This window comes from Muntiacus reevesi, chromosome 1, assembly GCF_963930625.1.
Source record: "Muntiacus reevesi chromosome 1, mMunRee1.1, whole genome shotgun sequence".
Taxonomy (NCBI): domain Eukaryota; kingdom Metazoa; phylum Chordata; class Mammalia; order Artiodactyla; family Cervidae; genus Muntiacus; species Muntiacus reevesi.
In genome coordinates, this window is record NC_089249.1 from 110,819,527 (window position 1) to 110,843,345 (window position 23,819).

General features: G+C 46.0%; 1 protein-coding gene across 4 annotated transcripts in view; it reads left to right on the forward strand.

Moving 5' to 3' along the window:
- The window catches only part of BCAR3 (BCAR3 adaptor protein, NSP family member), a 215,586-nt gene that overhangs the window by 164,089 nt on the left and 27,678 nt on the right, over positions 1 to 23,819 (forward strand). For all 4 annotated transcript variants that reach the window (XM_065908460.1, XM_065908459.1, XM_065908462.1 and 1 more), the window contains one exon: positions 21,548 to 21,676. In XM_065908460.1, the coding sequence (XP_065764532.1) occupies positions 21,548 to 21,676 (129 nt within the window). The remainder of the gene's footprint in view (positions 1 to 21,547; positions 21,677 to 23,819) is intronic.

Sequence of the window (23,819 nt, forward strand, 5' to 3'; positions counted from 1 at the left end):
GTCAGGCAGGGCAATAGTTTATCTTTTTCCACAGAGGAGAGGCCGAGGCTCAGAGAAACTCCCTGCCCCAGAATCGTTTAGTGGAGAACCAGGAGTAGAAATCAGGTTTTGTGGCCTCAAGACCAGTGGCCTGTCTCCAATGCCATGCGTGCTAAGTCACTGTAGTCATGTCCGACTCTTTGCAGCCCCATGGGCTATAGCCCACCCAGCTCCTCTGTCCGTGGGATTATCCAGCAAGTATACTGGGGTGCGTTGCCATGCCCTCCTCTAGGAGATCTTCTTGACCCAGGGATCAAACGTCCATCTCCTGTAGCTCCTGCACTGCAGGCAGGTTCTTTACTGCTGAGCCACCAGGGAAGCCTTCTCCAATACCGTAGGAAGACCACTGAATGTGGAACAAGGTAATTTTGTCCCTGATAATGCATCAGTTAACAGTTTAGTTGAGAAAGAGTTGCGCGAACCTCAGCTTTTCAGGAGAGACTTCAGGGAGACACAGAACTGGTCTTCACATACTAGGTCTCCCTCCTGGGGCAGTGGCAGGGCCACCTTTCAGTCCACAGAGAACTGCAGAAGAATTTGGGGGAAGCACAATAGAGCCCGTTTCTGGAACTGGCCACGGGGACAAACCCCCATTTCTTCTGGCCCCTCGTGTCTCTGATTCTCCTTGCATGTGGGCAGAGGAACAGAAGCTGAAACTTGCCACCTTATCAATGGCTGCTCCTGAGGAAGGTAGGTGTGATTGTACAAGAAACTTCAGGGGAACCAGAGACAGGCGTTACCTTGCAAGTGCAGAATTTGTTGTTGTTCAGTCACTCAGTCCTGTCTGACTCTGCAACCCCAGAGACTGCACCACACCAGGCTTCCCTGCCCTCACTATCTCCTGGAGTTTGCTCAAACTCACGTCCATTGAGTCAGTGATGCCTTCCAACCATCTTATCTTCTGTCGCCCCCTTCTCCTCTTGCCCTCAATCTTTCCCAGCATCAGGGTCTTTTCTAGTGAGTCAGTTCTTTGCATCAGGTGGTCAGAGTATTGGAACTTCAGCTTCAGCATCAGTCCTTCCAATGAATATCCAGGGTTGATTTCCTTTAGGATTGACTGGTTTGATCTCCTTGCAGTTCAAGGGACTCTTAAGAGTTTTCTCCAGCACCACAATCCAAAAGCATCAGTTCTTTGGTGCTCAGCCTTCTTGATGGTCTAACTCTCACATCCATACTTGACTGCTGGAAAAACCATAGCTTTGACTATCCAGACCTTTGTTGGTAAAGCAGTGTCTCTGCTTTTTAACACTCTCTACTTTTGTCATAGCTTTTCTTCCAAGTAGCAGGTGTCTTTTAATTTCACCTTTCTGAACACCAACAGGGAGGCTGGAGTAGGGAATCGGAGGATGAATGAATCAGTAAGTCTCAGCTAACCAGTCAGTAAGTCCGGCGGCGCTGGTCTAGTCAACGAGAAGTTATTGTTAGAAGGCAGCAGATTTTAAGCATAAATGTTCCCATACAGAGGTGTGACTGTCTTTGTAGCCACGAAGTTCCATGTAGTGGGAAGTGCTTAAATCGTGCTATTGCGTTTTGCTTTGTTTTAAATCATTTCCCTTATCCCTGAAAAAAGTATGTATCTAGAGCCTCTCTATGAATATATATTATGGCCTGGGCGCTCTCAACTGCCCATCCTTGGAGAGTTGGGTCCTCAGAGCTTGTTTTCATTGGGAGCTGCCTTTCTGTGTCAGAGTGAACACGATGGAGGGAAGGTCCTGCTCATTGTCCCTGTGACCATCTCTGGTCTATCTGCTATTGTGACCGTGTGCATACTGCTGATACGTCCCAGCGTTGGCAGTAGCCTCAGTTGCCTTTGTCGTGGGGCTGCTGCACCGTCAGCACACGAGGTAGAAGAAAACCACTGGGGAAATGTCTAAGTGACTCAGCCCCTGCTTGTGGTGGTTGGTAGTTGCTCATTTCTCTCTCCTGCCCTCCAAAGGAAGGAAAAAAAAAAAAAAGCCTAGCACAGCTTTTTTAAAGAAACCTAAATGTGTTCCCTTGGCATCTGGAGGCTGCGGGAATCTGGTTTCAGTACCAGGGGAAGGACATGCCTGACAGAGGCTGGGTCCCAGGGCCCCCTGCACCACAGACCCCAGAGCTTGGATCCTGGCCGAGACCTTGTTTTTGTTGGAGAGACATGGGTGGGAAGCAGGCACGAGACTGGGATCCTGGGAAAATTTTTTAGCGGGTCGGTACCTCCAGGACAGCAGATAGATGAGGCTGTGCCTGACTCTGGCGAGGATGCTGGTGAGTGGGGGCGCTTGGGCCACAAAGGTTATCACGCACCACGTGCAAGCAGGCAGTACACGGAGGGCTCAGGCCTCTGTTGCCGGGTTTAAGGATGTCTTCAAAGACAGGTGTGGGGCCTTCCAGCCCATGCACATTTTGGACATCCCCGGGGGCAGCAGAGGAGACTTGGGCTGTCCTGGTGGGGAGAGGTGGGGAGTGCCTCCTGGGGTGGACACTCCTGTAGCATCCCTGACCACATCTGGATTTTCAGGGAGTGTCCACAGCCCCGGAGCTACTGTTGGGATCTGGCTCTGGCCATGAGAATGTCACGGCCTATTTTTCTAGCTTATGAAAGAGCTATGATCAGTCTTTCAGTTTGTGTGGAGAACTCTCCCCAGTGTCCACTCTAATATGTGTGCATTTTCACAAAAGCACATGTATACAAAGAACCAAAAAGCTAGAATTATTTAATTCTAGTTTAATTTTAGTTGTGATTTGAATTCCCACTCAGAATTCATCTACTCTCCCCACCCCCGTGCCCAGCATGTGTCTCGAGGGCCTATGGGTGCTGGGGAAACAGTGAAAGTTTCTGTCCTAAAGGAATAATTGTGTGTCCGGTCAGGGAAATGGACATGCAGGCAGCTCTCTCCAAGGTACCTGGTGATGCAGAGGCAGGGAGAAGTCACAGCATAATGTGAAATGCTGGGCAGAGGTATTAACCCAATTTGGGGTCAGGGAACTTCCTTCAGGTGGTAACTCTGGGCAAGACTTAAAGGAGTGGTAGGAGGAAGACATCCCGGGGAGAAAAAAAACATCAACATGGGACTTCAAGCTGAAGTTAAGGAATGGAAGGAGATGAGGCCAGAGGAGAGGTCAGCACACAGATGGTACAGGGCGGTGGGAGCCAGTGCACACTTAGAACGGGGAGTGGGTGGAGGTTTGGGTGTCAGCCTCCCGTGTGCGGGATGAGTTTAAGGAGCGTAACCAGAGTCTCCCCTGACTCATGCTGTTGTCCTTGAAGCCTCCCATCAGCTCTGCTTGTCCTTGCTCGGCTCACTCATATTTTCCTCCCTCCAGCTTCTCTTTAAGCCTGTTTCTAGCACGCCTAAGATCCTGTTTCTGACTCCACAGCAGCAGCTCAGACCATCAGGCAGGATACTTTTCCATCCCCACTGCTGCCCCCACAAGCTACAGCTCTATCTGTGTCTGAATCCATGGTCCTCGCTTCCTGCCTGCATTCTCTGAGGATGAAATGTCCCTCTCCGGGACCAAGGCCCGCCCTGCCACCTGTGCCCATGACCACCCCCTTTCCCAAAGAATCCGCAGGCACCTTCAGTCTGTCCCTTTCTACCAGCACTTTCCTCTTAGCTCCAGTCTTCCCTATTCTAAAAATAATCATCATTTCGATGTCTTCCTTCCTGGTCCCTGGCTTCCTCCATCCGGAGAGCTGGTTAACACAATCTCTGCTTCCTCACTTCTCATTGGCCACTCAGAGGCCTGACCAGAGGCCTGTCCTCGCCAAGTCCAGTGGCTGCTGTCCAGTTCTGATGCTATTAGAACTCTCTGCTGCACTTGGCATCGCTGGCCATCCCTTCCTGGAAATCTGCTCTCTACCTCTAGGACAATGCACTCTGCTTATTTCTCCTAGATCCTTCCCGACCCGTCCTACTGTGGTGTTACGGACTGAATGTTTGTGTCTGCCACCCCCCCCCCATTCATGTTGAAACCCTAACCCTGATTATGATGGTATTAGCAGGTGGCCCCTTTGAGGGGTGATTAGGTCAGGAGGGTGGTGCTTTGGTGATTGGGATTCGTGCCCTTATAAATAAAGGGGACCCAAGGGAGCGCTCTTGCCCTCCCCACCTGCACCATGTGAGGCGGAGCAGGAACATGGCCATTTATGAACTAGGATGCACTCTCTCATCAACCACTGAGTCTGCCAGTGCCTTGATCTTAGACTTCCCAGCCTCCAGTAACTGTGAGAAAGAAGTGTTTTGTGCTTATCCCACTCAGTCTGTGGTATTTTTCTTACAGGAGCTAAAAGGGACTAAGATACCTGTGCTTCAGCTTCTCTTTCTAGCCTGCCTCCTAAAAGCCAGTGTCCCCTAGCCCTCTTCTCATACTCCCGCTGTGACTCATGTCTTGGGGGGCATTTGAGACAGCACGCCCCCTCTGCGCTGAGGATTCTCAAGCCCTTCTCAGCACCTGGTGAGCTGCTGCATCCAGACGGCTCAGGATGTACATCTTCCTCCACAGACTTGCTCCCCGCTCATGCTTCTGCACTGGAAGCTGGTGGCTCAGTCATCTTCCAGTAGCTCCCATGTCTCTTCTCCCTCTGCATCTTCTATGTCTAATCAGTTATAAGTCTTCATAACTTTACTCCTAAACTCTTCTCTCATATGCCCCTTCCTCCTTTCTCTGCCACCAGTACTGTACTAGTCCAGGTCTCATTGTCTGCTTTTTAAAAATAATATTTAATTTTATTTATTATTTTATTATTATTTATTTTAATTAATATTTATAATTAATTTAATTAATTATATTATTATAATAATTGTGTATAATGTATAAAAATTATAATAATTAAATATATTTAATTAATATAAATGTTTTATTTAAATATTTTATTAATATTTATTATATTATTTATTTTATTATTATTTTAATTTTATTTTTAAAATTTAAAAACAAATTTTTGCTGCACCAGGTCTTAGTTGCCGCACGAGGGATCTTTCATTGTGGAGTGTGGGCTCCAGAGCACATGGGCCCTGTAGTTGTGGCATGTGGGCTTATTTGCCCCGAGGTTATGTGGGATCTTAGTTCCCCAACAAGGGATTGAGCCTCCTTCCCCTGCGTTGGAAGGTGGCTTCTTAACCACTGGACCACCAGGAAAGTCCCTCATTACCTGCTATTGCTTGGAATTCTGCAGTAACTTCCTAACTGGTCATCTGGCCCTGAATCTTCATAGGAGGTCATTTCATTACCCTTCTATTTGACATTTCCTGAGACGGGAGGTGTACTGTACCCTAAAGGCAATACATCCCCACATTTGAAAACTCTAATTACTAGAAAGTTGTTCCTTGTATTGAGTCAGAATCTGTGCCCTACAATGTCCAGCTATTATTATTCTTCAGTTAAATGGGTGTAAACCCTTCAGATGCACACTTTTCCCCCTCCAACATGTCTATTTGAAGCCAAATTAGTTGGTATGAACAGACACCTAGAAATAAGACAGGAGGGAGTCTGGATTCATTTCTCTATGGAGTTGAACCAAGAATGTGTGACCTGTCATCTTAGGATGAGAACACCTCAAACCTTGGTATATGTCAACACAGCCCTCGTGTTCCCTACATCCTTTCTGTACAGACTCAACATGTTTAGTTCTTTGTATATTTTGGGAGACTTGGATTCTAGTTTTCAGGCAATCCTTTACTGCAAAAGTCTAAGCAAGTCACGAAAATTCACGGCCTTGGTCATGTTTTCTTTTGTGAGATATAATTATTCTTGCTACCTCTTTAACTCCATGGACATTGTATGATTCATGAGATATGAATTATATTGTATCGGGTGTCTTGTCCCTCTAAGTCCAGCTGCTGTTTCCCTGATCCTGCCCATGACATCTAACATGGTGTTTGTGTTTAAAAGAAAAAACAAAAAAACTTATTAGATGAGTTATGTGGGTGTCAAGACCTTTGAATTCTTCTGAGAGAAATATATATCTTTAAAGTGGCATGCATGTGACTTGTTTATTGAAAACCATAACCATAACGTTGATGCTTGGCCAAAACCCATTTTGTGATGAATCATTTAGTTTTACTGAAAACCTACTATATACTTATCTCTGATATATAATGCACTTTCTGAGACAGTTGTTAGTCATGTGCTATTTTGGAAAGAGAGAATTTGGGAAGTCATTTATTCCACACTCCACACTGAAAAGCTTTCTGAATCTTTGAATTTTTCTCCACGTGTTTGGCGTATCTCATTTTTCTTTCAATTACATCTCCTAGTGTCTTTCAGTCACAATGCATTTTGTTTATTCAGTAATGCCTCCTTCATTTGAGGTGAAGAAAGGATAGAATTTGGGTTTGGGGTTTGTTTGTTTTTGTAAAGGATTGTATTTGAATTGATTTTTATTTTCTGATATTCTTATTTAAGAGCAAATAGGGCATCCATTTGGTGTACGGCTGTGTTCCAAGTCATTCATAATTTGAATTAAGATGTTGAATGAACAATCTTGAATTACCAGTGGTAAGGTTTCTGGTTTGGCTCTCTCTGCATCCTGAACTCTGGTCAGTGGGTCTCCAAACTCTTATCCTGGGTCTGCCTTAGCCAGGGAAGACTCTGTTTTTCATTCTCCATAGATGTTAACAAAGCACTACTCTTACTGAATGGAATCTCACTGCCAGACTGAGCGATTAATATTTCACTTGCATTGTGTTATTTAGCCTGTGTGCCAACCCTATAAGAGAGGGGGGTTATTATCAGAAGTCACCTGAGGACATGGTTAAAGGGAGCAAAGCAGTTTAGAGGAGGTTTTCATTAGTTGAACTGGTACTCGGCTTTTATTTGAATCCCTTCGTATCACTGACCCAATAAATGATTAAGTGCTACCAGGGACCTCCAGCCTTCATTGTAAGTGTGGGCACATCCGACTTCTCACCGGGAGGAACCAGAATTCAGGACTGCCGCACAGGGGTTACTTGGATGTCTGCTCCAGGAAATCATCATCTCAATTTGATCTAGAGGGGAGGGTACCTGCTGCAGCTTTTAGCAGGGCTGGATGCTAACAAATGGCCTGTTGAAAATCTCATCATGTTTCAGTGTATCTATTACCAGAGAAAGGTGAGACCCCCTTGGAGCTGAGCCCTGAGTGAGCCCCTGAGTAAATAATGTTTTGTCCAAAGGGTAAGAAACATGACAGGCAACCCCCCTGGGACCGGGTTGTGGGGGGTGGGGTGGGGAGCCCCTACAGTGTATGAGTACATGGGGCGAGTTCTTTCACGTGTGGGTAACCTTTTGAAGGAAGGAAGAGCCATCTTCTTGTTGGATGTGCTGCACTCTGTCACACTTACAATTCCTCCTGTCGTTTTCAGACTGAAATTGGTCTCCTTCAGTGAGAAATAATTTTCAATTCCTTGGTGTTTCATCAAAATGAAATTGAACTTCAAAAACAATAGCTTCATGATCTAGCAGGATGGGAAGGTGTGTGGGGGGGGGGGGAACCTTGCCTCGAGAATGATTGGGGATAAAAGGCAACAGGAGTTTAACATCAAAGGGAGCCGCGGGTACCAATCAGAATGATTCTAGTGTAATTAGTTTGGAATGGAGGATTAAGTTACTGCTGCCTGCTTGGTGGGTACGCTGCTTTAAGGCTGCAGTCTGCACAAATTAAAATGAAAGCAGTCTTTTTCATTTACACACATGGAAAGCAGAATTTTAGTGAGAATTTCTCAGAACCTTGATAAGCACAGAGGTCCACAGATATCCTCTTCACGTTTCTTACTCATGGTTTCTGAGCCTCTTTTGATAAGAGCTTGATAAGGTTTGATAATGAATAAAATGAAATCTCTTGGGCTTGGGCTGCAGGATGGGAGGGTGTTGTCGGCATTTTCCTTTCTGTGTTAAGAATCTGATGGCCCCTGTCTCATCCTTTGTCTGTAAAAAGGAAAGTCACCCAGAGTGAAGAAAATAAAGCATCTTAATTTAACAGCAAATTGCAAATCTGTTTTTAATGGCACTGGAGGATCTGATGTAAAGTGTGATAAATTACTCAGGTTTAATTATAAAATGGGAAAACGGCATCAAAACCCATCTGTAGAATCTTTGCTGAAGATTAGATTCTTTCTAGGATTTAGAAAAGAGAAATTTGTATCACCCAGGAGCTTGAACATTAGCCTCAAATTAAGTGAAGTGTTTCAGAAATCTCTGCTACGGATTCCTTTCTCAGTAGTATCCAGGTGCCCTCGCTAACCTCTAAGAAGACAGAACACTGAGAACTTCAGAGAACATCGTGTGATTTATTGCTGTATATTCCCTTCAAATGTCTCATCTCCTCAGAAAGGCTCCTCAGCTCAGGTCAGGCCATGGGGTATTTCTTACTCACATTTGCATCTCTGATCCGATCTAGCCTGGGAGGAGCACAGCGGACACTCAGGACATCCTTGAGTTTAATTGAAGGTACAGTGTTCCAGTGACTATCAAGTTCTTGACTTAAGACTACCTGATTGTTTCTGCAGAACTCTGGCCGATAGGATGAAGTATGTGTGGGTTAGGAACCTGCCCCCAAAGACTGCTTCACTGAGCTTTAATCTTGGGATTGAGAGGAGTGGGCTCAGAGGCAAGGAACCCAAGTGAGACCAGAGATCCCCATTTGTCAAGAGCCCAACACCAAACAGGCAGAGAGGCCCTGGGACAGCCCAGGGCCTTTCCCTACTAGCTTGTAGCGTACCTATGTGTGAATTAGAATACGGCAGCGCTTCCCCAAGACCCTGTATTGCCATCTGCCGGACAACAGTTGTGTACAAATTTCCGATGGCTGTGTATGAAGGGCCCCTCCTTAGATATCATGTCCCTGTGTCATACACGTCCCTGAGCCAATGGCCAGGCCACCCCTGTGTGCCCACCACTGGGCTGGGCCAGGCCCAAATGCCCAACCGCCCATGCCACTATTTGCTTTTACCTACCAAATAGGAGACTTAAAATTTGAATTTAACATTTCTTCCCTTTGGACTTTTAGTTGCAAAATTAAGTGTCTTAAGTAGAGACGTTGGTTTTATTCAGTTGCTAGAGTGAGAAACTGTATTTGTCTAGCCTAGCACCCCAGTGGGAAAAGTTGGATTAGTGAATGCAAGCTTTTCTTCAGTTTTCTTTGGATTATAATAAAATATTTCTGGGCAAGCCATGACAGCCAGCAAGTATCAATCAAAGGTGACCCAGAAACCAGTATATGAATTGTTTCATTTCAAGGTCTTAGGAGTGCCACAAGTACCATCCCGTTTCCTTCCATTCTACCTCGTATTGAAACAGCTGAGGGTTTGTACTAAAAATTGTTGGGCCTGAAACTGGCGGAGAAGTGGGTTTTTGTTTTTCAGCCTGTGGTTAAGGTTAAGAGTGCAGAAGTAATTGGGATTTATTCATTCTGTGCCTTCATGATCAATTTATGCTGGTTTTCAATGGTAAAAATACCAGTTGAATCTCTGAAAGCCCTTGATATACTTTGGAATGTGGTTATAAACTGGCCCACTGCTTAAAATTCAGCACAAAACAGTGGTTAAAAGGAGCTGGAAAAAAAAAAAAAAAGGAGCTGAGTTTCTGAAATCTCCAAAGTATCTTACTTTTAGGTGGATTTACTTTGTAAGACAGTCCTTGGTGAGGCTTCAGAATACTCCAGTAAAGGTAATTGAGAGTGTGGTTTTTCCAAGGTGGGGGAGCTCCACCTCTTGGTGTGTTTACAGCATTTGTTAGGGATCCAAGTGGTGCAGCCATCACATCATCACTTGCAGGAGTTCCGCGCATTTCAGATGAGGGTCTGTTTACCTGCTCCTGTGTTGCCCTGGCTCCAGCCAGCTTAGGGGCAGTGCATGGCAGACCCAGAGGGGTTTCCCACCAGCTCATCAGAGGGCATATGGGCTTTGCTCAGAAATGAGACCAGTTTTACTTGCAGTGAGACTGATACTTTTGTTTGTGATCGTAATTTCTGGATGAGACTTCGGGAGAAACGTGACCTGTGAAGTTGTTTGGTTGAACCTGACGAGCAGCCTGGATGGTTGTGGATCTCTCCCTCAGCTGAGAAAATCATCCCTGTGCAGAAGAAAGAGACTTTTGTTTGAGAGCCTGATAGCTTTCTGGCTGTTGTGGCCTGATGTTCTAAACTAGGGTAGAATAGGCCAGAAACTCCCTCCCTCCCTCCCTCTCTCTTTTCTTGTGCACATTCCTGTCCATCCTCCTTTTTCATCTTAAGCAAGTCAATTCCCAACCTCGATCATAGAATGAATGACTAGAAAATCATCCCAATCTTAAAAATTCAACAAAAAACATGTTGATGACTAAGCTGCCTGGGCCCCAAAGGACACATCATCTCTGTACCGGGACCTCAGCCCTTGTATGAAACACACAGCTTCCGTGCACTCTCAGGCTGCTTCCCTGTCCTGTGTGCTAGGGACGTGTGACTGGCCGGAGTAACTGCATGTGTGTGTTCATACGGAGACACATGTCACCAAGGGACGGTGCCTTCTTACAGGTGATCAGCGTCACCCTGCACAGGTGGAAGCATTTAGCAGTACTCAAAAACCCAGCAACTATTAACTTGGAACTGAAATGAACAGAATAAACACACCTACACCTGAGTAGAAATTGGTAGTCTCAACTCCTAACTTTTTTACTCCATTAGACCTAAATTCTCAAAGACCAGATATCTCTAAAACCTTCTGATGGATTGTATAATTCTTTTTTTAAAAAAATTCTTTAGTGGGTGAAGCAACTCTATTTTTGTAGCTAAGAGGCATCTTTAAAGGGGCTTCAAATTCTACATTGTTCCATATGAGCACAGACTATGTACTAGGCACACTGCCGGGTCCTTTTTCTTTTTTTTAATGCCAGGTACATGAGGTCAGGTAGCCCAGTGAAGTGGGTACTAATACCCCCAGATGTAGACAGATGAAACTTAAGAGAAGTCTAGAAAGGTGGCCAAGATCACCTGTTCTTTTTTTTCTTCCAGTTTTATTGAGATATAATTGACATACAGAACTATATAAAGTGTACAGCATAATGATTTGACTTACATACATCATGAAATGATTATCACAATAAGTTTACTGAACATCTCTCATCTTGTGTAGATTAAAAAAAAAAAAGAGAAAAAAATGTATTTGTTTTCCTTGTGATGAGAACTCAGGATTTACTCTCTTAACATACGTGTTAACATTTGTAACATACATGCATATGTGTTCAGTCACTCAATTGTGTCCAACTCTTTGCAACCCCATGGACTGGACTGTAGCCCGCCAGGCTCCTCTCTCCATGGGATTTCCCAGGCAATAATATTGAAGCAGTATTAATTTATCATGTTGCACATATATCCCTAGAACTTATTTATCTTGAACTTTTTGATTGTCTTCATCCAATTCCCCCTCCCCCGACCCTGGCCTCTAGTAACTACAAATTTGATCTTTTTTTCCTATGAGTTTGTTTGTTTTTGAAGTACAGTTGATGTATGTAACACTATGTTAATTCCTGTTATGTAACATAATGATTTGATATTTCTATACATTCATATGATTACCATGATAAGTTTAGTTACCATCTGTCAGCATACAAATATATTGCATAATTCTTGACTGTATTCCCCCCACTGTACATTTCATCCCCTGACTCATTTATTTTGCAACTGGAAGTTTGTATTTCTTAATCTTCCTCACCTATTTCTGTCCTCCCCCAGCCCCACTCCCTTCTGTTTGTTCTCTGTATCTATGAGTCTGTTTCTGTTTTGTTATGTTTGTTCCTTGTTTTGTTTTTTAGATTCCACATATAACTGAAGTTCTATGGTATCTGTCTTTTCCTGACTTATTTCACTTAGCATGATACCCTCTGGGTCCATTCACGTTGTCACAAGTGGTAAGGTTTCTTTTTTTTTTTTTATGGCCGAGTTATATTCCATTGTGTATATATGCCAAGTCTTCTTTATTGATTCATTTGTTGATGGGCACTTAGATTGCTTCCATATCTTGGCTATGGTAAATAACACTGCAGTGAACACAGTGGGACATAATTTTTTTCTAGTTAGTATTTTTGTTGTCTTCAGATAAATATCCAGGAGTGGAATTTTGCTGAATGTTATGGTAGTTCTACTTTAAATTTTTTGAGACGTCTCTGTACTGTTTTCCGCAGCTTCTATACCCATTTACATTTCCACCAATGGTGCACCAGGAATCCCTTTTCTCCAACTTGTATTATTTGTTGTCGTTTTGATAATAGCCATTCTGATTGGTGTGAGGTGATGTCTCATTGTGGTTTTGGCTTACATTTCCCTGATGATTTGTGATGGTAAGCATCTTTTCACGTGCCTGTTGGCCATCAACTAGGTCATATTTGGAAAAATATTTATCTAGATCCTCTACCCATTTTTTTAAAAGTCAGGTTGTTTGGTTTTTTGCTCTTGAGTTGTTTGAATTCTCTGTATATTTAAAGTATTGACCCCTTATCAGATATATTGTTTTCAAATACCATCTATTGAGCAGGAGACCTTTTCATTTTGTTAATAGTTTCCATCATTGTGCAAAAGATTTCTGGTTTGATGCAGTACCATTGGTTTTGCTTTTGTTTGCCTTGCCTGAGGAAGAAAAAAGTATGAAGACTGATGTCAAGCAATGTATTGTCTATGTTTTCTTCCAGAAGTTTTTATAGTTTCAGGTCTCACATCTAAGTCCTTAATCTGTTTTGAGTTTATTTTTGTATGTGGTGTGAGAAAGGAGTCTCATTTGCTTCTTTTACATGTAACTGCAGTTTTCCCAGCACCATTTATTGAAGAGGTTGACTTTCCCCCACTGTATATTCTTGCCCCCATTGTCGTTGATGAATTGCCCATAAAAGCGTGGGTTCATTTCTGGGCTCTCTATTGCATTCCATTGACTTATGACTGTTTTTCATCACCTGTTCTTGACCAGCCTTCAAACTATTTCTTTTTCTCCCCACCCAGTGACGAGGAGGCCCCATGGAGGCCAAGAAGGCAAGCAGGGTTCCCGTCAATACGTGGCTACTGGCACACGCTGTGTGCCGGCCACAGGCCAGGTGCTGGGAGCCAAAGCCTAATGAGCCGTGGCCTCTGGCCCCCGGGAGCTCATGCCTGGCGGAGAGCCTCGGCCCCACTGTGCGGTGTGTGACAGCGGCTTCCCTGCCCCTGTGATGTAATCAGACTAATTCAGTGTGGCCTTCAAGGCCCTGCCTCCTGGTCCGTCCCTCCTCTGGCCTCTCCCCGTTCGCCAGCCCGGGCTCCAACCAGGCTGGACAGTGGCCCTTACAGAGGGGCTGCTGTTTCTGGGCCACAGGACGAGAGTGTGGAGGAGGGTGTAAGAGGCTGTCTTTGGGAAGCTGGGGAAGGTCCCAGTGACCAGGGCCCTGGTCAGCGTACCTCAGAAAGGGAGCTCACGGCCAGATGGAGAAGGGCATCTCTGGCCTTTGGATTTTATTTGTAGAATACTGTGACCCTTTGGAACATGTGGACCCTTTAAATAAAATCCAAAAAACTTTAATGCCCCAAATCTGCTGATTTAGGGGCTTCCTTGGTGGCTCAGTGGTAAAGAATCTGCCTGCATTGCAGGAGACCCGGGTTCGATCCCTGGGTCATGAAGATCTCCTGAAGAAGGGAATGACAACCCACTCCAGTATTCTTGTCTGGAGAATTCCATAGACAGAGGAGCCTGGCGGGCTCTAGTCCATGAGGTCACAAAGAGTTGGACACAACTGAGCTACTAACACTTCATGGATTCCACCACATTAGCAGCTCCCTTGTGCATTCTCCCCATCAATGAAGCCTCTGCCACTTATTTCTGGGGACCCACAAAGATGTCTCCACTTGTGTATCCACACCTTCTCATGAGCTGGGCCTTTTATCGAATTCAGACCTGGCTCTCTATATGAGATACCAGTATACGGCCAGGGTGGTACTTTAACTCACCAGGCTATGAGAAATGTAATGTATTCAAAGCTCAGGAATCTGGGAGGAGAGAGCAGGATGCATGTCTGTGTCCCTTATGGACCAGGTCTGAGGGTTCTCGTGTGAGTAATGAGTGCAGAAGGGGTGCCAGTGTCTGGGGGAGGGGGAGAAGAGCAGGCTTTCCAGAGAAGATGAGTTCCGTTTATCCATATCGACATCTGAGCTCTGAAGTGGATTCTGGTAAATATCCTACCACAGCACCAGCCCTAAAGGCCAGAAATGGGGATTTGGGCATCATCAGCACCTTTCAAAAGACTGAACTGGCCTTGTGCCACTAACCCCAGCCGCATCCAGTCCCTTCTGCTCTCTGCAGCCAGATTGATTTGTCTAAAAGCATCTCTTTCTTTGTACCTGTTGCCATCCCAGGCAGAAATTGTCAACAACCCTCACTGTCTGGAGTGTGGAGGTCTAAGCCCTCAGCCTGCCGTGCCCCTCTGTCTGATCCATCCTATCCCCACCTTCCAGGTTCAGGACTTCTCTGGTCATAAGTGACAGGAGTCCAGTCCAGACTAACTGAGGTCACAGGGGAGTTTACAAGTTGATGTAATCCCCTGGGGTTAGGGACGTGCATGCCACTTGACACTTCCATCTCTTGCTCCTCTTCTCTTCCTACAGTGATTTCATTCTCCCAGCCCAGTCTCATCCACACTGTAGCAACCTCCGTACGTCCAGTCTCATGACATTTTCAGAGCAGGTAGGGTGTCTTTTACTCAGTTCACTTAGAAAGATCCCAGGAAGAACTCTGATTGGGCCAGCTTGGGTCAGGGACACTCACCAGGGTCAACCAGCAATGGCCAGGGAAGTAGATCTGAACCACTTACTTAGAGAAAAGATAGAGCTCTCTTGGTGAGGAGAAATGGGATGTTGTGACGGGATGTCTCTGTCTGCTTCAGCCCCTCTCCCCCCCAACCAGAACCTCTATCTGATAGAGCCCAGGTGCTCTTAGCTCAAATGCCCAAAGCACTCTCCCTTTTCTCAAGTTACCCTCAAGGGCCAACCCCGATACCCTATCCTCTCCTTCCTCCTCCCCAGACTGAGGAGGTGGAGGGGCAGGATAAGCATTCAGTGCTCTGTCTTCAGTGCTCGGGGATGTGTTGCACCGCTCCCTGTGTCGGCTTCTAGGAGACGGTGCCCCGGTGAGGGCAGGCCCCAGGCTGTCACTGCCCGCCAGCAGCCTGAGCTGTGTCCTGCGCTTAGTCACTCAGTCGTGTCCGGCCCTTTGCGATCCCGTGGCCAGAAGCCGACCAGGAGCCTCTCTCCATGGGGATTCTCCAGGCGAGAATACTGGAGCGGGTTGCCACGCCCTTCTCCAGGGGATCTTCCTGACTCAGGAATTGAACCGGGGTCTCCTGCCTTGCAGACGGATTCTTTACAAGTTGAGCTGTCTGTCGGTGGCCCCACGATGGCGCCTCGCAATCTTTTCCTTTCCACACACAGCTCCCAGCCTGGGGACATGGTCTTTCCATGACCTTGCACAATTTAAAATTCTGTGGGAACTGGGAAGCTTTTCTTACAGGCAGGGAGAGAGTAAAATAAATATTAATTATAATGCAGATGCCATCTTTTTCTAATCCTCTCAACTGTCTCCTACACACAAATGAGCTGCTCTGGGCCTTTCCCACCCATTGCGATTCCGGTTCGCACACCTCCCTCATTACCAACCCCGCCCCCTCCCCCCCTCACACACACTTAGGAATGCAAGCCTCTGAGAGGTTGGGTCCCGTTGTTATGCCTGATTTGAAATGCAGGATCACACATCATGCTGCCCTCTCAAGACGAGACCCAAGCTGTTCCTCCCCTGGCTGGACCAGCTTTTTTTCTTCGGAGAACTGTTGAAATGTAGGTTTCCTCATTAATCGAGGTTCCCAGCACGTCGGCGGAGCTGGCTCTGTGCCTCCAGAATGTGTTTTCCAAGCATCTCCTGGGCTCCAGCTATTCCAGCAAGTCAAGACCAGACTTGCCTGCCATGTGAGGCTCCAGAGATGTGCATTCCAGATTAGAGTGATTTTCAGAGCCAACCTCAGCAAACCAGGACCGGCCCCGGCCACGTAACTGGACCTGAGGGCCTGGGGCAGGTGGACAGTGAGGTTTCTTAAGAGGACTGAAGTAGCCAGTGGACGTGTGAGCAAGTACCAGGCTGCTTTCCTCCCAGATACCAGCCCGCCCCCTACATCATGGCTGTGCACCAGACCTTGAACGTTTCAAACGTAAACCTTCCATTCTAGTTAACCAGAAGAGTGTTCTGATATGTCTATAAAAACCATTAACAGTGCTATCTGTGTACCACAGTATAAGTGCTTCACCGATATTGATCCATTTCATCCTTATTAACCTTTCATCATACATTATTCTCATTGTGAAGACTGGGAGCTCTACAGAGAGGTAAAGTCACTTGCCCAAAGTCACACAGCTGGTGAGTGACACAGTGGCCTGTGTCACTGTGGATGTAGCGGGCAGGTTGGCCCGAGCTCTTAAAGGCTGTGCTGTAACATCCACTGATACTAGGGTTATGAAAATGCCAGCAATAGAAAAGTAGTAGTTAGACTCAGGTTTCCATGAGAAGCAACAGTTATAGTAATTTATGAATTTTCCAGCTAAACTTCAGTGTGGTTGGACAGTTGTGGACCTCATCCATCCCTTCCTTTGCCATAGTTATCAGTTTGCCTACCTCTAATCCCAGACCCCAGTGCTAATGACTGGGACCAGACGAAGTTTTAGAAGTGGAGCCATGTGATTGGGTAATTCTGACACAGTAGTTACCAAGCCCTCCCTCCCTCCTTTCCTTCCTTCCTTCCTTTTCTCTCCTGATTAAGGTATGCTTATTACTTAATTTACGTACACAGCACATTTTCATACACCCTTCTGTCCCCTTCCAAAAAAAAAAAGCAACTGCTCTCAAATCTCTGATGGATCCAACTCAAGCAAGATGTGGAGTAGAAGATGTATGTCCAAACTGCATCTTTCTCTTATGGTGGCTGCAAGTGGGATTGGTCCCTAGAATGAACCTGGCAAGGCTCATGGGCAGGATGTTCTTGATCCAAAGCCTGGATCCAGCTTCCCTCCCGCTGGAAGTTATGCCCCAGCTGCCGTGTGCGGTGGAGTTTGGGGTGGCCAGGGCCTATGCAGAGAAACCGAAGTCCCTTGTCTCTGGTCTCCCCTAAAGAGACAAGGAATCAGACTTGTCTTCTTGGAATGAAGTTCAAAGTTAAGGACAAATGGAGAATTTGAGCCTGAAGAAAAAGTTGTACAACTATAAGGTGGTCATTAGTAGCATCTATAGCATTTGTTTGAGAGACTGATTCTTCCTAATTATTTCCATGCTGTCTCTGTCTGGCAGTTGAAGAATGTAAAGTCCAAAGGGCCGGTGAGCAGTGCACGTCTGTCCAGTGTGACCCTCCTGAGAGCAGAGCTGAAATTAGGACACTTGCTTGGGTGCACAGTGCCCACTGCAGATTGGGAATGACTTGTGTCCAGCCAGTCTTTGAAACACATTGAATTCAGAAGATGTGTGTGAAAACACATGTGAAAGAGCTGGAAGAGATCAGCTTGGAGAGAAGGCTATGGGGACTGGACCGGGTATGAAAGATGTGCTGTGTCCTCCCTATTTTCCCAAGATCGGAAGCTGTCGGAGGGCTGGGACCTGTCCCTCATTCAGTCTCTCCTCATGCTGAATTCTGGGCTGAGCATTAAAATAACGGTGCCTGTGAACAGTGTATGAGTGAGAGCTTCTCTCGTCTAGGTTCTCCTTAGAAGGTAGTTTAAGGAAGTGGGGTAGGATTCATTAGTAGTATCAATTAGAATTTCAGAGGACACGGATGACCATGCAAATGGGATAAAACCAGGGGGGTTCAGGATGGGGGACACATGTACACCTATGGCTGATTCATGTGAATGTATGGCCAAAACCACTACAATATTGTAGAGTAATTAGCTTCCAATTAAAACAAATACATTAAAAAAAAAAAAAAACAAACATTGCTGAGGTACTGTTGTGTTACCTTAAATCACTAGAATTTACTTCGGAGCCAGTAAGACCCCCAAATTATCCAAGATGGAGGCATTTCAGAAGAAATTTCAAATGCCTGCCAGATGGGAGCAGTTAAGTGGAAGGGTGCACAGTTAGCAAAAGTTCTGTTGTTTGGGGGCAGCCATCAGAATTCTGCCAAGTGTCGTAGGTATGGGTGACGCATCCTGGTCATTCCTGGTCCTCAAGGTGCACAAGTACCAGTCACAGTGCTCTCAAATGGATACATTTTGCCAAACTTTCTTATATGGTCATCCCTCACCAACCATGGGGTTGATAGCTGATCAAAATACTAACCTACAGTGGCAAAATCAGAGTCACCAAGGTCAAGAGTTCATAAAATAGGCACTTGAGAAAAATAAAAGTTCTGTTAATATATATGATTAAAACTACAAGTGAAAGTTCTAGAAGGCATCCTCCCTCCAAATAACCACTATTTCATCATGAGGGTGATCAATCACATGTGGTGACTTTTGAATTGCCTCTTCAGTTGTTTGGGAGACATTGCCCACGTCATCTGCTGAAGCAGACGCTCCCAGCAGCCCACCTGGCTCCTTTTAATGCGGTAGAACCAGCCCTCACCAGCTTGAAATAAGCAGCCCTTTGCAGCTCTTGCTCACTGTGACTGTCTCCCACCCTCCCCTCTCCCCATCTCCCTCCCTTTTCCTTCTCCTCCTCCTCTTTTAAAATACAAGTCTAGACAACTGTGTAACCTCCTGACTCTTCACGAATTATGCCAGAGCTTAAGGGCTTATTTTTTGAAGTCTGGTTTCTGCCCGAGATTATTTAGGAGGGTCGGTCTTTCTGATCTTTCCTCTCTCCTCGAGGTACTTCCCTAGAGTGCTCCACCTCTCAAGTCCATAGGGGAAGAGAGCAGTAATTGTGGATTTTCCTCTAAGGACTTAGGACAGAAGTAACAAGAGAGCTGACTTTATATTTTTGGTAACAAGTGTGAACAATATTATCTCAAAACCTAGAGTAAAAGATTGTCATGTATAAAATGTTAAAAACAACTTTGATGTTGATGAGGTGCTGAGAAAGAGATTGAGGGTGAGGGTGGTGGGACATGGCCTGGGTGTTGGGTATCAGGGAGCAAAGAGAATGCAAAGAGAACTATGGCAATAACTTTAGGGGTCAGGGCAAGTACAGTTTCAGTGGAGGGTTATGCAGGGGATGGGACCTGCTGGTTGCTGCGTTTTCAGAGCTCAGACCAAGAAGAAGTGGGTCCAGGGCTCAGGACAAGGGATTGGGGCTGGGCATGCAGATTGTCAGGTGGCTAAATAGAGGCCTGGGTCACAGTATCAGCTAGGATTTAACTCAGCTGCTAGTGACAGGAACACCCAAAATAACAGGCTTAAAAAAGAGAGGTTACATGGAAGCCCTGGAAATGGGCAATCCGGGGCTGGGGTGTTGGCCTTACTGCCGTGAGGGACCTGGGCTTGTTCAGGCCTTCTGCCCGCCCCACCCCCACCCCCATTCCTGTTGCTTGGCTTCTTCCTCATGGTCCAGGACGGTGTTGCAGCTCCAGCCATCACACCTCAGCTTGCAAGTCCCACGGCATGGCAGTTTATCCTTCTTTGGCCAGAGCTTAGTCATGTGGCTGCACCTCCCAGGAAGAGAGGGAGATTGAGGAATATCACCTTGTAGCTGTGTGGCAACACACCCAACTATAACAGGGTTTCAGATAATTTGAGAGAAAACAGAACTTTCATAACTAAGAAAAGTTACAGACCTTCTTCATCTTGGGTTATCTGTTTATTCAGTGAGTAGGGAGTACCCCACATGTTCATGCACTTCTCGAGGGCAACAGCGAGGTAGGCAAATGGGCTCTGGTCTCATGAAGCTGATTATCTAGCAGGAGGTGAGACAGACAATAAACCAATAGCACATGTGGCCTGGTTGACAACCTACATTCTGTACTCAAGTCTTCCCCAGGAGCTGTCTTCAGATGTACCTGTACATAATTAATGATCGAAGCCGACAGTGTCAGACATCACTGCTAATGCCTGCGGGCGCCGTGGGCAGCCAGCATCAGCATCGCTTTGATAGGAATTCAGCTCATCCATCAAACACTCCCGAAGGCCTGCACTGTGAGGAGTGGAGGGGAAGGGGAGGTGGGAGAAGTAAATAACTAGTAAGCCAGAGAGCCTCACCTCGAAAGCAGCCCAGGAGTCATTCTGCGGCCAGCCCCCTCATGGGTTGAGGATGAGAATCCAGCCATAAAATCCCAAGTCTTTTTCTTCTTCTTTTTTTTAAAAAATGTATTTATTTTCTTTTGGCTCTGCCACATCTTCTCTGCTGCGCCAGCTTTTCTCTAGTTGCAGTGCTCAGAAGTCTCGTTGCAATGGCTTCTCTTGTTGCAGAGCACGGGCTTCAGTAGCTGAGGCTCCTAGGCTCTAGAACACTAGCTCAATAGTTGTGGCACGTGGGCTTAGTTGCTCTGCGGCCTGTGGGAACTCCCCAGATCAGGGATCAAACCTGTGTCTCCTGAATTGGCAGGCGGATTCTTTACCACTGAGCCACTGTGGAAGCCGCCAGTCTTTTCCTTGAATGAAGGCAGTTTGGGGGCTGTTTCCTTGCTAAGGTGCAGGGCAGAATGATGAGTATAGTTTTGTGATTCCGACAGGCTTTTGAGGCCAAGCTGGGGAAATTGAGAAAATACAAGGACATGACCTTTTCCTTCTTGTATGACCTTCAGCCATAGTCCCTGAGCCTGGTTTTGCTGGGAACCAGGCAGGTGTCCAAGTTCAGTTCATGTTTTAAGTGGGCGTGGGTTCTAAATTAAACCCCAGTGAGTGCTACCCACCGAGAACTTCTGTCCTGGCCGCTGGGCAAAGACCTAGATACACTGATTCTCAAATTGCTTGAAGGGAAGAGCCAGTTCTTTCAGTTTCAATTTCCAGTCTGTTATAAAAAAAATGAAATATTAGAAAAATGAAATTAAAATTACATACAAAACACAAACTCAGACTTCGGTTAGTAGATGCAGGAGACATTACTCTGTCCAATTGCTCTAAACGTTTCTAAAAGCAAACTCAATCCTGAACTGGAGTTGGCCAGTAGCAAAAGGTTCAGGTCATCAAGGCAGCACTTTGGACAGTCTTGTCCCACCAGGGCCAGGTGGGGACCGTGTCCTTCCCAGCTGGGTGTCAGGACAGTTCAGAAGGAGAATGAAGAAGCTCCCTAGGCAGCCTCGATGTTCCTCCTGCCCCACACCTCTCTCTCTCCCTGGTGCCCCCCACCCTGCTCCCCATGTTTTCAGCTGCTACACGAGCAGACCGATAAAAGGAACAGCTTGGCTAACTGCTGTCATAGTCCCCGTGTGCAGGTGAAAATTTTACTGCACACTCGCAGCCAGAGAAATGAAAGGTCACAGCTAATTGTAATCATTATCAGGCTCCTCTACCTGACCGGGGCTTTGGGCACATACCGCTTTGATAGCAAAGCAGCTGACTGCAAGGCCGTCTTCTCCGGGTGGCTGGCCTGGGCTCGCCAGTCTGAGCAGGGTGGAAAGGTCACTGGTGACTGGGGACCCTGTGTTGCAGTTCTCCAAGGAGAGGCACGTCATGGACAGGACCCCCGAGAGGCTGAAGAAGGAGCTGGAGGAGGAGCTGCTGCTGAGCAGTGAGGATCTGCGCAGCCACGCCTGGTACCACGGCCGCATCCCCCGACAGGTACCCGCCTGCATGCAGGGTCATGTGCCCAGGGCCATGAGGAGCAAGCCCCAGTTCAGCCCAAACGAAATAATATGAAGTGGCTTGCGGTGGCTTAACATAGGCCCGTTTCTAAGGAGATCTTGGGAAGAGCTAAGGTCAGGAATTCAAAGTCCATTTGCCCGTGGCTAGTGAGGGGATGAAGGAAAAGCAGGTGTTCTGTGGTCTGTAAACACGGGCCTAGTGGGAGGCAGCCGTGCAGGGTGGCACCTCGGGGAATATGAGGCTGGGCTGTGGCTCAGATAATTGAACTCTTGGCCAGCCGCCTGCAGCCTCATACCCTGTGGAGGCTGCTTCCTTCTTAAGGCTGTAGTTTAATTTCAGGTGAAAAGAGGGTATCATCAGGGCAGGTGACCCAGAGAAACAGGCCGCCTGTACCCTAGTGGGGCCAGCAATTATTCATTCTCTACCCCTCCTCTATCCGGCCCCTGGCCCAGAAATGGGGAAGAGGCATTATACCAGCGACCACATGGCCAGAATATACTTTGTGTGATTGTCCTTTGGGTCATAGCCATGAATACTGTTTTTTTATTTAATAGTATAGAAATTGAAAAACAAGTGCAGAATTGAGGTATAGAATTTTCCTTGAGTTTTTATGGTAACATGATCCAACCAGTCAGTCACTCAGGACAACAGGACAGGAAAGGTGGGGGGTGGGGGGTGGGGGGGCTGAGGGTGGGGGAGGGGCATCATGCTGTGAATGGGTTGTTTTTTTTTTAATGTAGCAGATTCTCAGCACCGTCAAAGAAATAATTCTTATTTCAACTTTGTTTTTCTTCTTTTAGTTTAAAATTGATTATAGAATATAGAATAAAAAAAGAAGCAAACTAAACTCTCACCCATAATTCTCCCTTCTGGAGATAACCACTAGGAATAGTTTGATATAAATCCTGCCAGACTTTTCCAAATCAAGTTTGAGGTCATTTTGCCTATAACTTAGCAGCCCGCTGTCTTCTGTTAGTGATATAACCTGGGAATTTTCTCCTGCTATAAAATGTTGTTCTCAACCAGCCCCCATTATCTGCATCCATTGTATGTTTGCTCCACTCTGTATTGGGCACTCTCCCAACACCCTTTAAGATAACTACTGTGTTCATCACTATAATTATTTCCTCAGGCTCAATTCCAAGAAGTGGAATTTCTGTGTGAAAACATTTTTAAGGCTAAGATGAAATTTTAAGGTAACCATGGTAACATACTATCCTGAGCTAGCTGATTAAATGTTGGCAGGTCCTGGAAAACTTATCAAAGTTTATAAATCTGATGTCTGTCATCACCATCATTCTCCTTATCATGATCATAAAATTTGTTTCCCACTTGCCATGAGTATAAATTTTCAGCTATACATCATCTAGATTGTATATCTAAAGACTGTAACAATAATGATCATTATAGTTTACTCTTAAGGGCTTCCCTGGTGACTCAGGTGGTAAAGAAGCCCCCTGCAATGCAGGAGACCTGAGTTCGATCCCTGCATTGGGAAGATCTACTGGAGAAGGGAATGGTTACCCACCCCAGCATTCTTGCCTAGAGAATCCCATGGACAGAGGAGCCTGGCAGGCTGTATAGTCCATGGGATTGCAAAGAGTCAGACAGGGCTGAGTGACTAACACATACATAGTTAACACTTAGCTCCTTTAAATCTTTATAGCTACTATGTAGGAGATATTATCCTGGTTTACAGATGATGTAACGGGAGTGTAACTTGTACACTTAACTTGTCTCACAGAAGAGCCAAAATGCAAACCCAGGCAGACTAGCTATGGGAACAACCATTCTAGACACAGTTTAAATTCTCCTTTTGTTACAAACTTCAGTATTCTTATAGCTAATGATTTTTTTAACATCTACTATGTTCCAGTCACTGTACTAGTGCTTTGTGTATATTATGTGGCAGTGGTTTAGTTGCTAAGTTGTATCCAACTCTTTGCAAAGCCATGGACTGTAGCCTGCCAGGCTTCTCCGTCTGTGGGGATTCTCTAGGCAGGAATACTGGAATGGTTTGCCATGCCCTCCTTGAGGGGATCTTCCCAACCCAGGGATTGAACCCAGGTCTCCTGAATTGCAGGCAGATTCTTTACCAACTGAGCGATCAGGGAAGCCT